General features: G+C 40.9%; 1 protein-coding gene across 1 annotated transcript in view; it reads right to left on the bottom strand.

Moving 5' to 3' along the window:
* PRKG1 (protein kinase cGMP-dependent 1) overlaps window positions 1–16374 on the bottom strand; it is a 1293658-nt gene that overhangs the window by 234114 nt on the left and 1043170 nt on the right. The window contains exon 6 of the mRNA XM_052661192.1: window positions 9667–9744. Within this exon, the coding sequence (XP_052517152.1) occupies window positions 9667–9744 (78 nt within the window). The remainder of the gene's footprint in view (window positions 1–9666; window positions 9745–16374) is intronic.

Raw genomic sequence — 16374 nt, forward strand, 5'->3', positions numbered from 1 at the left:
TTACGTTTAGGTCTTTAATTCATTTTGAGTTTATTTTTGTGTATGGTGTTAGATTGAATACTTTCTGTTAGCTATATCCTTGAGTTCAGTTCAGTCACTCAGCCATGTCCAACCCTTTGTGACCCCATGAATTTCAGCACACCAGGCCTCCCTGTCCATCACCAACTCCCGGAGTTCACTCAAACTCATGTCCATTGAGTTGGTGATGCCATCCAGCTGTCTCATCATTTGTCGTCCTCTTCTCCTCCTGCCCCCAATCCCTCCCAGCATCAGAATCTTTTCCAATGAGTCAACACTTCGCATGAGGTGGCCAAAGTACTGGAGTTTCAGCTTTAGCATCATTCCTTCCAAAGAACACCCAGGACTGATCTCCTTTAGAATGGACTGGTTGGATCTCCTTGCAGTCCAAGGGACTCTCAAGCGTCCTCTCCAACACCACAGTTCAAAAGCATCAATTCTTCGGTGCTCAGCTTTCTTCACAGTCCAACTCTCACATCCATACATGACTACTGGAAAAACCATAGCCTTGACTAGATGGATCTTTGTTGGCAAAGTAATGACTCTGCTTTTGAATATGCCGTCTAGGTTGGTCATAACTTTCCATCCAAGGAGTAAGCGTCTTTTAATTTCATGGCTGCTGTTACCATCTGCAGTGATTTTGGAGGCCCAAAAAATAAAGTCTGACACTGTTTCCACTCTTTCCCCATCTATTTCCCATGAAGTGATGGGACCAGATGCCACGATCTTAGTTTTCTGAATGTTGAGCTTTAAGCCAACTTTTTCACGTTCCTCTTTCACTTTCATCAAGAGGCTTTTTAGTTCCTCTTCACTTTCTGCCATAAGGGTGGTATTCTGCATATGTGAGATTATTGATATTTCTCCTGGCAATCTTGATTCCAGCTTGTGCTTCTTCCAGCCCAATGTTTCTCATGATTTACTCTGCATATAAGTTAAATTAGGAGGGAGACAATATACAGCCTTGACATACTCCTTTTCCTATTTGGAACCAGTCTTTTTTTCCATGTCCAGTTCTAACTGTTGCTTCCTGACCTGCATATCGGTTTCTCAAGAGGCAGGTTAGGTGGTCTGGGATTCCCATCTCTTTCAGAATTTTCCACAGTTGATTGTGATCCACACAGTCAAAGGCTTTGGCATAGTCAATAAAGCAGAAACAGATGTTTTTCTGGAACTCTCTTGCTTTTTCCATGATCCAGTGGATGTTGGCAATTTGATCTCTGGTTCCTCTGCCTTTTCTAAAACCAGCTTGAACATCAGGGAGTTCATGGTTGAAGTATTGCTGAAGTCTGGCTTGGAGAATTTAGAGCATTACTTTACTAGTGTGTGAGATGAGTGAATTGTGCAGTAGTTTGAGCATTCTTTGGCATTGCCTTTCTTTCGGATTGAAATGAAAACTGGCCTTTTCCAGACTGTGGCCACTGCTGAGTTTTCCCAATTTGCTGGCATATTGAGTGCAGCACTTTCACAGCATTATCTTTTAGGATTTGAAACAGCTCAACTAGAATTCCATCACCTCCACTAGCTTTGTTCATAGTGATGCTTTCTAAGGCCCACTTGACTTCACATTCCAAGATGTCTGGCTCTGGGTGAGTGATCACACCATCATAATTATGTGGGTCATGAAGATCTTTTTTGTACAGTTTTTCTGTGTATTCTTGCCACCTCTTCTTAATATCTTCTGCTTCTGTTAGGTCCATACCATTTCTGTTCTTTATCAAGCCCATCTTTGCATGAAATGTTCCCTTGGTATCTCTAATTTTCTTGTACAGATCTCTGCTGCTGCTAAGTCACTTCAGTCATGTTCGACTCTGTGTGACCCCATAGACAGCAGCCCACCAGGCTCCCCCATCCCTGGGATTCTCCAGGCAAGAACACTGGAGTGGGTTGCTATTTCCTTCTCCAATGCATGAAAGTGAAAAGTGAAAGTGATGTCACTCAGGCATGCCCGACTCTTAGCGACCCCATGGACTGCAGCCCACCAGGCTCCTCCATCCAAGATACTTTCCAGGCAAGAGTACTGGAGTGGGGTGCCATTGCCTTCTCCGTGAACAGATCTCTAGTCTTTCCCATTCCGTTGTTTTCCTCTATTTCTTGCATTGATTACTGAGGAAGGCTTTCTTATCTCTTCTTGCTATTCTTTGGAACTCTGCATTCAGATGCTTATATCTTTCCTTTTCTCCTTTGCTTTTCACTCTTCTTTTTACAGCTATTGTAAGGCCTCCCCAGACAGCCATTTTGCTTTTTTGCATTTCCTTTCCATGCTATATTCTTAAGTACTTGATTTTAGAAATCATTATTAATTACACATTTTAAAAATTGTATTTTTAACTGAGTTTACTGGTATTCAGAAAAACATGTAGTTTTCAAAATGATCATAAAGTAACATTGACTTTTGTTATTCTTTTAGCAGAGAGTCCGATGAATTAAAATACACATTTTAAAAATTGTATTTTTAACTGAGTTTACTGGTATTTAGAACTACATGTAGTTTTCAAAATGATCATAAAGTAACATTGACTTTTGCTATTCTTTTAGCAGAGAGTTCGATGCATTAAAATACATGTATGGATGTGTGTGTTTTAGTTGCTCAGTCGTGTCTGACTCTTTACCACCCTATGGACTGTAGCCGACCAGACTCCCCTGTCCACGGAGTTCTCCAGGCAATAGTGGAGTGGGAAGCCATTTCCTTCTCCCATGGATCTTCCTAACCCAGGGATCAAAGCCAGGCCTCCTGCTTTGCAGGCAGATTCCTTACCATCCGAGTCACCAGGAAAGTCCCAATATATGTATGTGCTCATCTGCTTCAGTCGCGTCCCCCTCTGCATGATCCTAGGACCGCTGCCTGCCAGGCTCCTCTGTCCACGGGGTTCTTCACGGCAAAAACAGTGGAGCAGGTTGCCATTCCCTCCTCCTGGGGATCCTCCTGACCCAGAGATGGAAACCACAGCACCTCCTGCCTCTTCTGCATTGCAGGCAGATTCTTTACCACTGACCCACCTGGGAAGCCCAAATACCTGTATAGATATGCTTAACTTCTTCTATAACTGGATATAGAACAATTCTATCACCTCAAGAAATGCCTCATGCTATGAGTTTATGGTCACAGCCTACCCCAAGTCTTGGCCCTAGAAACCAGTGGTCTGTTTTTATCATATGTTTTATCTTTCTGATAATGTCAGGTAAATGGAATAATAAAATATTTAACCTTTTGAGACTGGCTCTTTTTTTTAAACTTATAATGCCTTTGAGATTCACTCTAATTGTTACATTATATAGAAGCTCATTCTATTTTTTGCTGAGTAATGTTCCATTGAATGAATGTGCCACAATGTATCGATTCATCCACTAAAGGGCATTTCAGTTTGGGGCAATAGTGAATCAAGATTCTGTAAACATTGATGCATTATTTTTGCTTGGATTTTGTTTTCATTTATCTAGAATAAATACCAAAAAGTAAAAATATTAGGTCATATGGTAATGGCTTTTTTAAATCTATATAGTTTCAGAATAGTTTTACCATTTTGCATTCCCACAGTAACGTATTAGAGACGCAGTTGCCCGGCATCCTCACCAGTACTCAGGATTGTCATCATTTTTTTTTTCATTTTAGCTATTCTATTAATCACACAATGGTATCCTTTGGTTTTAATATGCAATTCCCTAATAATTAATGTTATTATAATTTAATTATATGTGATTATAATTATAATTATATATGATTATATGTGATATAATTATATATATATTTAAATTATAAATAATTTAAATTATTTATATATAATATATATAATATATAATATATATTTATAAATTATATAATTTAAATTATAAATATAATTATAATTATTATAATTAATAATTAAAAATAGAGACAGTGGTTTTTCCAGTAATCATGTGTGGATGTCAGAGTTAGACAATAAGGAAGGCTGAGCATTGAAGAATTGATGCTTTTGAACTATGGTGTTGGGGAAGACTCTTGAGAGTCCCTTGGACTGCAAGGAGATCCAACCAGTCCATCCGAAAGAAATCAATCCTGAATACTCATTGGATGCTGAAGCTGAAGCTCCAGTACTTTGGCCACCTCATGAGAAGAGCTGACTCATTAGAAAAGACCCTGATGCTGGGAAAGATTGAAGGCAGGAGGCAAAGGGGACGACAGAGGACGAGACGGCTGAATGGCATCACTGACTCGACGGACACCAGAAGGTGGTGCAGGACTTGGAAGCCTGGCATGCTGCAGCCCAGGGAGTTGCAAACGGTCGGACACAACTGAGGACTGAACAGCAATAGTTAATAACATTAAGTATCTTCTCACACGATTTCTCATCTTTATACATACTTTGTTCAAATGCCTAGTCAAGGGCCTTGTCCATTTTCAAAAATTTGATAGTTTGTTTTTTTAAATTGACTTTTGGATGTTCTTTACATAGGCTCAATATAAGCACTTTGCCAGGTGTGTGATTTGCCAACATTTTCAGTTTTTAGTTTACCCCTTCATTCTCATAATAAAAGTGTCTTTCACAAAAGATGTTTGTAATTCTGATAATGCCAAATTTATCTTTTCTTTGTTTGTTTTATGGACTGTGCTTTTGGTGTCATGGCTAGGAACTTTTGACCTAGCCAAGCCATAAAGATTTCCTTCTAGAAGTTTTACAGTTGTGCATTTTATTTTTAAATATACTATTAATTACAGCTATGAACTTTAGATCTAGACTTTTTCCACCTATGGGTAACCAATCATTCAAATATCATTTCCTGAAAAGACTGCTCTTTCTCCACTCATTGCTTTCACTATTAAGTGTGACGTTAGCTGTAAGTACTTTGTATATATCAATTAGTAATTTGAGGAAGATCTCTTATATTCCTAATTTTCTGAGAGTTTTATTGTATATAATGTTACATACGTCAGATGCTTTCATTGCATCAACTGACATGACAATACGACTTTTGTCTTTTGTGTATTAAAATGATAGATATTACTGAATAATTCAGATTTTTCAAAATTTATAGTAAGGTGTCTAGTTGTACAGTATCCAAAAGTCAACAATAGCAGCATTCAGCAATTGCAATGTGGCTACTGATACCACTAAGAAGCTGAATATTTTAAGTTAGTTAATTTTAATTTAGATAGTGAGTGGAACTAATGACTACTGTGTTAGGTTTTGAAGACATAAAATAGCAAAGGAAAAAGTGCTGAATAATGTTGACCTAGCTAAGCTTATATTAATTTTAATAATTTATGTTTACATAAAAAACAAAAGAAACTAAAATCATACCATCTGCAACTAATTACTGTCTTACTTCTTCGTTTCCAACTGTTATATTTTTTTCTTGACTTACGTCAGTGGTTGGGATGTTTAGCTCCACACGGAACAGAAATGGGGATAATATGCATCTTTATTTTGCACTTGATCAAAAATGAAATGCTTCTCATGTTTCACCCTGACACACACATATATGCATAGACACATAAAATTTCTATACGAGAATACTGTCAGTATTGAACAACAGTAAACACTGTGTTAAGCCAATCTGTTTAATCAACATGCTTACACACTTGTTAATTCAAAGCAAAGCCATGTGGTTTTAAATGGCATTTAATAAATAAAAATCTTTGATATATTTTTTCTAATGGTAGCATATAAGGTATATTGAATATAATAAAAACAAAATCAAAATGCATCTCAATTATTATTCAAACTCTGAAGTTCTGTCTACAACTCTTACTCAATTTTTGTTCAACTCATTTATGGAGAGAGATTTTTTGATGTAACCCAACTACAAGGACACACAAGTTTTATCAGAGATATTTTTCATGTTCAACTGTGAGTCCTTGGGTGCTTTACAGTCTGATGGGGGTACAAGACATGTTTTCAGGCAACTGGAATGGATGGATTGAAAGTACAGAGAACTAAGAACTCAGCTTCTTCCTGAGGCATCGTCAGGGACTCAGATTTCACCACAGCATCCTGCCTCATTTTAAAAGACAGTTTGTATAGGTTTAATGGTAGGAAAAAATATATTTCAAAAATTAATTTATGATTATTTCTCTTTGTGCAAATGTGCTTTATGAAAAAATAAAAATGGCTTTATACTTAAATAAAGGAACTTCAGCTCATTTCAGTTCAGTCATGTCCAACTCTTTGTGACCCCATGGACTGCAGCATGGCAGGCTTCCCCATCCATCACCAACTCCTGGAGCTTGCTCAAACTCATGTCCATCCAGTTGGTGATGCCATCCAACCATCTCACCTTCTGTTGTCCTCTTCTCCTACCTTCAATCTTTCCCAGCATTGGGGTGTTTTCCAGTGAGTCAGTTCTTCCCATCAGGTGGCCAGAGTATTGGAACTTCATTTTTATTATCAGTCCTTCCAATGAATATTCAGGACCAGTTTCCTTTAGGATGGACTGGTTGGATCTCCTTACAGTCCAAGGGACTCTCAAGTGTCTTCTCCAACACCACAGTTCAAAAGCATCGATTATTTGGTGCTCAGCTTTCTTTATAGATCAACTCTCACATCTGTACATGACTACTAGAAAAACCATAGCTTTGATTAGACGAACCTTTGGTGGCAAAGAAATGTCTCTGCTTTTTAATATGCTGTCTAGATTGGTCATAGCTTTTCTTCCAAGGAGTAAGCATTTTTAAGTTTTATGGCTGCAGTCACCAACTGCAGTTATTTTGGAGCCCAAGAAAACAAAGTCTCTCACTGTTTCCACTGTTTCCCCATTTATTGGCCATGAAGTGATGGGACCGGATGCCATGATTTAAAGTTTTCTGAATGTTGAGCTTTAAGACAACTATTTCCACTCTCCTCTTTCACTTTCATCAAGAGGCACTTTAGTTCTTCTTTGCTTTCTGCAGTAAGGGTGGTGTCATCTGCATATCTGAGGTTATTGATGTTTCTCCAGGCAATCTTGATTCCAGTTTGTGTTTCATCCCGTCCAGCATTTCACATGATGTACTGTGCATATAAGTTAAACAAGCAGGGTGACAATATACAGCTTTTACGAACTCCTTTCCTGATTTGGAACCGGTCTGTTGTTCCATGCCCAGTTCTAACTATTGCTTCTTGACCTGCACACAGATTTCTCAGGGGGCAGGTCAGGTGGTCTAGGATTCCCATCTCTTAGAATTTTCCACAGTTTGTTGTGATCCACACAGTCAAAAGCTTTGGCATAGGCAATAAAGCAGAAGTAGATGTTTTTCTGGAACTCTCTTGCTTTTTCCATGATCCAGTGGATGTTGGCAATTTGATCTCTGGTTCCACTGCCTTTTCTAAATCCAGCTTGAATGTCTGTAAGTTCACAGTTCATGTACTATTGAAGTCTGCCTAGGAGAATTTTGAGTATTACTTTGCTAACATGTGAGATGAGTGCAACTGTGTCGTAGTTTGAGAATTCCTTGGCATTGCCTTTCTTTGGGATTGGAATGAAAACTGACTTTTCTAGTCTTGTGGCCATTACTGAGTTTTCCAAATTTGCTGGCATATTGAGTGCAGCACTGTAACAGGATCATCTTTTAGGATTTGAAATACCTCAACTGGAATTCCATCCCCTCCACTAGCTTTGTTTATAGAGATGCTTCCTAAGTCCCACTTGACTTCACATTCCAGGATGTTTGGCTCCAGGTAAGTGATCACACCATCATGGTTAACTGGGTCATGAAGATCGTTTTTGTATAGTTCTTCTGTATATTCTTGCCACCTCTTCTTAATATCTTCTTTGCTTCTGTTAGTTCCATACTGTTTCTGTCCTTTGTTGTGCCCATCTTTGCATGAAATATTCCCCTGGTATCTCTAATTTTCTTGAAGAGATCTCTAGTCTTTCTCATTCTATTATTTTCCTCTATTTCTTTGCACTGAGGCTTTCTTATCTCTTCTTGCTATTCTTTGGAACTCTGCATTCAAATGGGAATATCTTTCCTTTTCTCCTTTGCCATTTGGTGCTCTTCTCTTCTCAGCTATTTGTAAGGCCTCCTCAGACAACCATTTTGCCTTTCTTTTTCTTGGGGGTGGTTTTGATCACTGCCTCTTGTACAATGTCATGAACCTCCATCCATAGTTCTTCAGGCACTCTGTCTGTCAGATCTAATCCCTTGAATCTGTCACTTCCACTGTATAATTATAAGGGATTTGATTTAGGTCATACCTGAATGGTCTAGTTTTCCCTACTTTCTTTAAGACTGAATTTGGAAATAAGGAATTCATGCACCATGTCACAGCTCCCAGTCTTGTTTCTGCTGACTGTGTAGAGCTTCTCCATCTTTGGCTGCAAAGAATATAATCAGTCTGATTTCGGTGTTGGCTATCTGTTGATGTCCATGTGTAGAGTCTTCTCTTGTGTTGTTGGAAGAAGGTGTTTGCTATGACCAGTGCATTCTCTTGGCAAAACTCTGTTAGCCTTGGCCCTGCTTCATTCCATATTCCAAGGCCAAATTTGCCTGTTACTCCAGGCATCTCTTGACTCTTGCTTTTGCATTCCAGTCCCCTATAATGAAAATGACACCTTTCTTGGGGTGTTAGTTCTAGAAGGTCTTGTAGATCAACTTGAACAAGGAGAAATGAACTTGAAGAAAGGGAAATCCACTTGTAGTTGTATGGCATCTGTTTGCATCAACGTCTACTTCATAATATTTTCTAAGGAAAAGCCAGTTTGGTGGTAACAAGGAAAATATCTTTGCCACATTATCCTTTATAAATTTTTAAATGTATATCAAAGCAAGTTGACTAAAGCAAAATATACAGGTTTAGAAATTTTCAATTCTACCACTTATTTACTGCTCCTGAACCTACTCTCATTACCCTTCTCATTCTCTATTCCTTCCCATTAGGACTTAATGTGCGTTCACCTTCTACTTCTTAAAACTTCATGCAATGATTTTAATATAGTAATATTAGAATACACATAATTAACATACTAATCAAACATATATTATTATGTAATTAATAATCATGGAAGCTAAGTTGCATGACCTGAAAAACAAGGTTAGGAAAAAAAAATGTATGTCTGTCTGGTTTTAAAAAAATCTTGGATGTGTCAAAAAATTCCAATATATTCTCACTACTTCTCTTCCAGAACCCCTACAGTCCTCTGAAATATAACCAAGGGAGTGAGTTCCTGTGGTGCGATTTCCATGCTATTTCTATACATACATATTACAAAACTCAAAAGATAGCACCACTAATACACTTGTCTTCAGCTGAAACTTCTTTCAAACCACCTCTTTAAGGCACTGCTGGAATCTGCATTAAGACAGTAGTCACAAAAGTCTGTCAGAAACTCATCTTAGATAAACGTATCATTTCATGATTGCAAAGAATTAGAAATATAAGGGCTTTACTGGTCGCTCACACAATAAAGAACCTGCCTGTAAGGCATGAGACCCAGGTTCTTTCCCTGAGTGGGGAAGATTTCCTGGAGAAGAAAATGGCAACCCATTCTATTATTGTTACCTGGAGAATTCCATGGACCAAGGAACCTGGTGGGCTACAGTTCATGGGGTTGGAAAGAGTCAGACACAACTGAAAGACTAACACACACACACACAGAAATGTAATATGGAAAAAAGTCCAGGATTTCCATTTATGTAGACATATCAGCGACTTCCAGCATCATGACTATTATACTATAGCCACCAAAGCTTACCTTTCCTTTACTGATGATAAAGAAGGTGTCTCCTCTTGCACCTTGCCTGATGATATATTCCCCATTTTCATAGTGGGTCTGAAAAACAGAAACAGTAACAGAAAAATAAATTAAGAAAGAAGTAATTTACTAAACAGCTCAACCTCTTCAAATACTATTAGCTCCTAAGGGAGGAATTCATCCTTATGGAGTTTTTCCCAACGCTAGAATCCATCATTATTTAAGAATGATTAATAGTCAATGAACACAATGATTACAAAGAAATCATTTCTATCCTGCTCATCTTAAAAACTATTTCTTTAGTGCCATTTTTCTGGATGATTATATCTTCAAATTCATTCATTTTAATAGTTTGATGAAAATATTTCTGTCTCCCATCATCTGAGCATGAAATAAAACAGCAGAACTGATCATTAAACATGTCTTTTTGTATTATTTTATCTGTCACTTCCATTTGGCTCTAGAATTTTTGTGATGATAGCCTTTTTTTCTTTTTTCCCTTCTGAGAAAGCCCTATGTATCTAGTATTTTTAAAGACCTTTGTTTTGAAACGGGGTTGATTTTTGGTGGGGGTTATATGGCACTCGTCACTTTTTAAGGCACTGCTTCAGGCTTTAATGTCCTTCTTCAGCAATTTAGATTTGGCCATGTCAAACAGAACATCTGTATTTTATGTACTGAATCCTGGTCCAGCATCTGTGAGCTTGTAAACCACCAAACCAGGAGCAAAGTAAGACTGCAAGAGAATTATCACAGCCAGTGTGCCAGTATTCTGATTCACACACAGTTACTAGGTCGAGTCCGAGTGGAGACTGGTCCTGCAATAAACAAAAGTAATTACTATAAGCAGAGGTGGGAGAAAGTATATTGGGGGCTCAGGAGGTATAACAGAAAACTGAAAACTGCATCTTCTGGCCCTGTCTTTCTCTGAAGCTTAGCAAGGGAGGCATATTTGGGGAAAGAAATCGTTACTCTGTATACTCCTTAGGAAACAGATTTCACAGTGTGCATGTAATGCTCACCAGGCCAATGGCTGTGATTTGTCCTGATACTTCAACATCGTTTCTTAATATTTTATTCACTCTTAAAATTACCTTTCATTAATACTAGCTATTAAGAATAGCCATGCTTTTCCTTGTACATCAAGAAAATTAACATACCACCTGTTAATTGTTTTTTAACTCATGTATTTAACTAATAACAAGTTCTCTAAGTAAAAAAAAAATTCCTCCTATTTCTTTTCCCCAATCTCAACCATTAGATGGTATACACAGTCTGGTATCTTTCAAGACTTTTTCCTATGCTTTTAAACGTATATCAAAGTGCATATAAATATTTATTTCTAAATAAAAATAAGATCATATGATACGTATTCTTCAACTGACTTATCCTATTTAAGAAAATATCTGTGTTCCATTTGTAAACATTGTTGCTTAGAAAGCAACAGAGGAAATCTCTTTGCGATGAGTGGATTAGAAAAACGAAATCACAATAGTCTATTTTCATTCATTCAGTCAAGAAACATTTCTGAATGACTTGGAGTCAGGCCTGGTAATATTCACTGATGATACAAAGATGAATAAGACAAAAATATCATGCTAGTCCCATCATAGAGCCTTCCTTGATAGCGGTGATACTGTATAGCACACTGTCCAATATAGTAGCCAGTAGGCACATGTGGCGACAGAGAGACTGAAATGTTGCCAGTGTGACTAAGAAACTAACATTTAACATGTTTACATTAATTTAAATGTAGAGGCTCACACGGCTAGTAGCCACTACCTGTATAGCACAGGTAGCAGGTAAAACCGGCAAGGGAAGGGTTACAGTCTATAGCGACAGGGCAGGGGCATGGGTGGAACACCTTCCATACCCATAATGTTTCTTTCTTTTGAATACAGCTCGATTAGTAAAACTCAGGACCTCTTTCTGCCCTTTCCCTCACTCTGTACCAGAGGAGATGGGGTCATTTATCTGACTGATAAATTTGGAAATAATCGGTATGCCCATCTCAGCCTCCCATCGCTTTCAGGTGGGTGGGTGCGTGGGTGCCCACCCCTCCCCCCCACCCTGCCACAGGGGACTGGCGCTGTCTGCCGCTTCTCCAGGGCAAGAATCTTCTCCACTGCACAGTGAGCCTGCCCCTGTCTGGGCTTCCATGACAGGACAAGTAAATCTGCTCAAACAGAGGTCCATTGGGAAGCCTATTTATCTCTCATTCCTAAGCTACATTCTAGCCTAGAGCTTATTAGTGATAATAATAAAATTTCCTCTGGAGAAGGAAATGGCAACCCACTCCAGATTCTTGCCTGGAAAATCCCATGGACAGAGGAGCCTGGTGTGCGATAGTCCATGGGGTCTCAGAGAGTTGAACACAATTGAGAAACTGAGCACACTGTTTAGTCCACAGTTTAGTGATATTTTAGTCCCATTTATCTCCCTCTAGTTGAGAGTGAATGCTTTAAATCTTTTCTTTTTTAGACCCAAAAGAACAATTTATTATTTACTAACTGTTAATGTGGAGAAGGCAATGGCAACCCACTCCAGTACTCTTGCCTGGCAAATCCCATGGATGGAGGAGCCTGGTGGGCCGCAGTCCATGGGGTCGCTAGGAGTCGGATACAACTGAGCGACTTCACTTTGACTTTTCACTTTCATGCACTGGAGAAGGAAATGGCAACCCAGTCCAGTGTTCTTGCCTGGAGAATCCCAGGGACGGGGGAGCCTGGTGGGCTAATAAGATTATTCTTTGGTTTCCCTTGGTGTCAGCTGGACTAACTGCAAGGTGCAATGCCTCCTGCTTATGAGCACTGAATGCCACTTGCTGGCTGGAGGCACAGCCAGGACTGTCAGCCCCTGTTTTCCCCCACATGAGCCTCTCTATGTGGCTGCCCAGTCTTCTCTATAGCATGGTAGTTGGCCCCTGGGAGTGGGCCAGCTTCTTACATGGCAGCTTGCTTCCTGTGATGCAAAGCAGATGTCAAGCTTTCCCAAGGCCCCAGTCCCCTATCATATATGCTGCATTCAATGAGTCCAAGCAGGTCCCAGGCCGATCCAGGCACAAGGGGAAGGGACTGCGTAAAGGTGTGAGCCCCAGTAGATAAGGTCCATCAGGAGCTGCCAAAACGCAGCCTGGCACACACCTCAAACTTCAAGTGTACTGAACTGGGTTCCTGGCATCCTTTTTCCAGTCTTGCTTCTCCCAAAGCCAATGCCAACTTCAATCTTTCTGGGTGCTTGGGCCAAACCCCTTGGAATCATCTGTAAGTCTTCTATCTCACAGGCCACAATTGCTCTGTCAACAGACCTGGCTGATCTACCTTCCAAAAACGCCCAGGATTCAATCACGCCTCATCTCTGTGGCAATGACTGCCATCTTTTTTTACCCAATCCATGCAGCCATCTCCTAGCTGGGATCTCTGCTCTGGCCAGGCCCCTTCAGTCCCTTCCCCACATGGCAGCCAAGTAACCCCATTAACCACCAGCGCCTGCCCCTCTGTTCGCACCCGTAGGGCCCTTCTACACATGTACAGTGTCCTACAGTCACTGCAATGCACTAATAGCCCCTGTTCGTTTGCTTCTGTCTTTTGTTGCTTCGCTAACCTCACCTCCCGCCTCTCTCCCTCTCGTTCTTGTCTGTTCTGTTCATACCACTTTCCTTGATGCTCCTTGAACACCCAGGTGTAGGCCCACCTTAGGCCCTTTGCACAGGCTTTTCTCTCTGTCTGGAAGGTCCTTCCAACCCTGGTATCTCATGACTCTTTCATATCTTTGCCCAAATGTCACCTTCTTGATGAGATCTTTCTCAAACTTCCCTTTAAATCTGTTTGTCTTCTCTGTACTTGCAACTCTTCTTAATTTTCTGTGTAGCACTTACCACCTACATCTGTCAAAGTTCTGGCAGAAGAAACTGCCCCTTGGGAGAGGGAGGTGATCAAAGAAGGATGAATGATGGTAGTGAGGAATGGATTAGGGGATCTAAGAGGGCTGGTGGTAAATGGCCAGGGAGCAGGATTACTGGACCCTGCTGAGAGCTGAAGCCATGGGAGAGATAAGCTCAACAGGAGCAGGAGCTGTAGCTTCTGATAAGGAACTGCTGCTGCTGCTGCTAAGTCGCTTCAGTCATGTCTGACTCTGTGCGACCCCATAGACGGCAGCCCACCAGGCTCCCCCGTCCCTGGGATTCTCCAGGCAAGAACACTGGAGTGAGTCTGATAAGGAATATCCACTGCCAAACCCCTGCTTGGTTTGGGGAGAACTGAGGGGTAAATACCCTGACTTCTCTCTCCTCTACCTTCTAGTCTCCTGCTGAAGTTCTCCTTGGCTGAACTTAGCTGGAAGTCATGAGACAACGGAGTCAATCGAGCCCTTCTATTCAGATGAGCTTTTAGGCAGAGAGAAGGGCCAGGAAGAAAACAAGCTTCAGGTCCATGTTTAACATATCATTCAGTCATTTATCAAGGTTTTCCTCCACTAGAAGGAAGGAACTCTATGAGGGATTTTTATGTGCTCCCTGCTGTGTCCCTTGCCACTAGAAGAATGCCTAAGTGTTCACTAAATATTTGTCAAATGAACAGTTTACATTATAAGAACACTTAGTCTATCATGTAACAAGTCTGAAAATTGAGCAGTTCCAAGGCTGGTCAATTTGTTGGCTCAAAAAGTCCTGTGAAAGACCAGGTTCTTTCCCTGTTTCATTTGGCTTGTCCTCACTGGAGGGGTCCTTATGGTTCCAGGATGACTGCCCCTGCTCCAGTCATCACACCTGGGTCAAAAGCAGAAAAGGTGAGTTTCTCATCTTACCACTACTTCTAGGTAAAAAAATCTCAGAACACCCTAGTGATCATGTCCTTATGTCACCTCTGAGTTGCATACCTGTTCTTAAATGAATATTTGGTGAGATTAAATAAAGATTCCAAATGGTTCTTATTAATCAAGCTTACCCACTAGGGCTGAGAAGAAACTATTTAAATGAAATAAAACTCTGGAAGTGGACAAATGGAAAGAAGGGATTGTGGAGGCACCCAAGAGGGTATTTAATTCATGGAAAAACCCAAACAGACTCTGAAGGGTCAGGGCTGAGATGCAGGTGGAATGAAGAGAAGGGGCTAGTGAAGCTGGGATGGTAGGTTGTAAGAATAGATTCAGAGCCCACAGAATCTGTCTTCAAAGATCCACTGAGCTGTGGTGAAGGACAGGGAGGCACCTGCCCCCCGTGACAGTATGGTGGCCGACTGAACTCAACTGAGGGAGACCTGGGTTTGACCCGTGGGTTGGGAAGATCCCCTGGAGAAGGGAATGGCTATCCACTCCAGTATTCTTGCTGGAGAATTCCACGGAGAGGGGAGGCCTGTGGGCTACAGTCCATGGGGTCTCAAAGGCTCAGACCTGACTGAGTACTAACCACAGCACAATAGACGATCCTCAGTCTCCCAGCTGGCGCTAGTGGTAAAGAATCTCCCTACAATGGAGCCACAGGAGACTCAGGTTCTATCTCTGGGTCAGGAAGATCCTTGGAAGAGGAAATGGCAGCCCAGAATACTTCAGTATTCTTGCCAGGATAATTCCATGGACCGAGGAGCCTGGTGAGCTACAGTCTATAGGGTTGCTCAGAGTTGGACACAACTCAGCACACATCCATAGATGATCCTAACAGATTTCTGGGGAACGTGCCCTAGTACTTGACCCCCACCTTCTCCCAGAAGCTCTGGCTCTGGTTGAAGCTGGAGTTCAGAGCCAACCAAGAGCTATGGCAAAACATGACGTCCTCCTTATCTTTGCAGTCATGGCTCATCTCATGGACACTTCACAATAACTGTAGAAGGAGTTATGGTTAAAACTCATGGTTTTAGCAAAGCTAAAGAAAATATAGCCTAAGTAACTGTCTCAAGGTCACACCCCTGACAAGAAGTGGGGGGTACCTTTTCTTTGCACATTTCATGACAATCTGTGGAGGAGATAGAGGGAAGGTTAGGCCATGCCCTGACCCCATCCATTTCCCTGTCTGTTGCCAGGCAGTTTGGTGTGGGCAGTGACCGGGCCCTATCATGTTGCAAAGGAGAGAGGCATCTAAGTCACCTTCAGTGATACACAAATAGATCCTTCACAACCTCCTAGTCGAAAGTGATAGAAATTCAACCACAACTGGTAGGTGAGAAGGTACTGAGTCACAAAACAGCATAGTCCAAAGTTAGTGGTGTCTGAAATGGCTGATTCCAGGGGTTAAATCATGGTGCCACCTCTCCTCTCCTCGCAGCTCTGTGTGACCCATGTTAGCCTCTCATGAGGCTCTAGGGCATGCCAAGATGACAGTGGGCTTCCCTCATGTTCCAGACAGCTGGCTCTTTCATGATTCTAATTCCTTTATCCCAGAGAGCAGAAAGTTTGGCAGGGATATCCATAATCTTTTTATTTAACTCATGGATATTATCTAATCACTTTCATATGGTTTTATAACTGCAAACCCACAACTGCTGTATCAATTCTTCTAGTTTACCTACATAGGCATGCATTGCTCATATTTCTACGCTGCATAAGCTCATAAAACTCAAAGGTCCAGACAAGAGCCTCTGGGACAGTGGCCAAAGGCAGTCCAAGTTTGGGAAAGATGACATCAGTGGTGTCATAATACCAGGACTCTAATGGATATGCTATCCTGAATCATTCAATTGTGCCTGAGGGGAAGATGATCATGCATGCTGATTCCTC

The sequence above is a fragment of the Budorcas taxicolor genome, chromosome 23 (genome assembly GCF_023091745.1).
Source record: "Budorcas taxicolor isolate Tak-1 chromosome 23, Takin1.1, whole genome shotgun sequence".
NCBI classification, from domain to species: Eukaryota; Metazoa; Chordata; class Mammalia; order Artiodactyla; family Bovidae; genus Budorcas; species Budorcas taxicolor.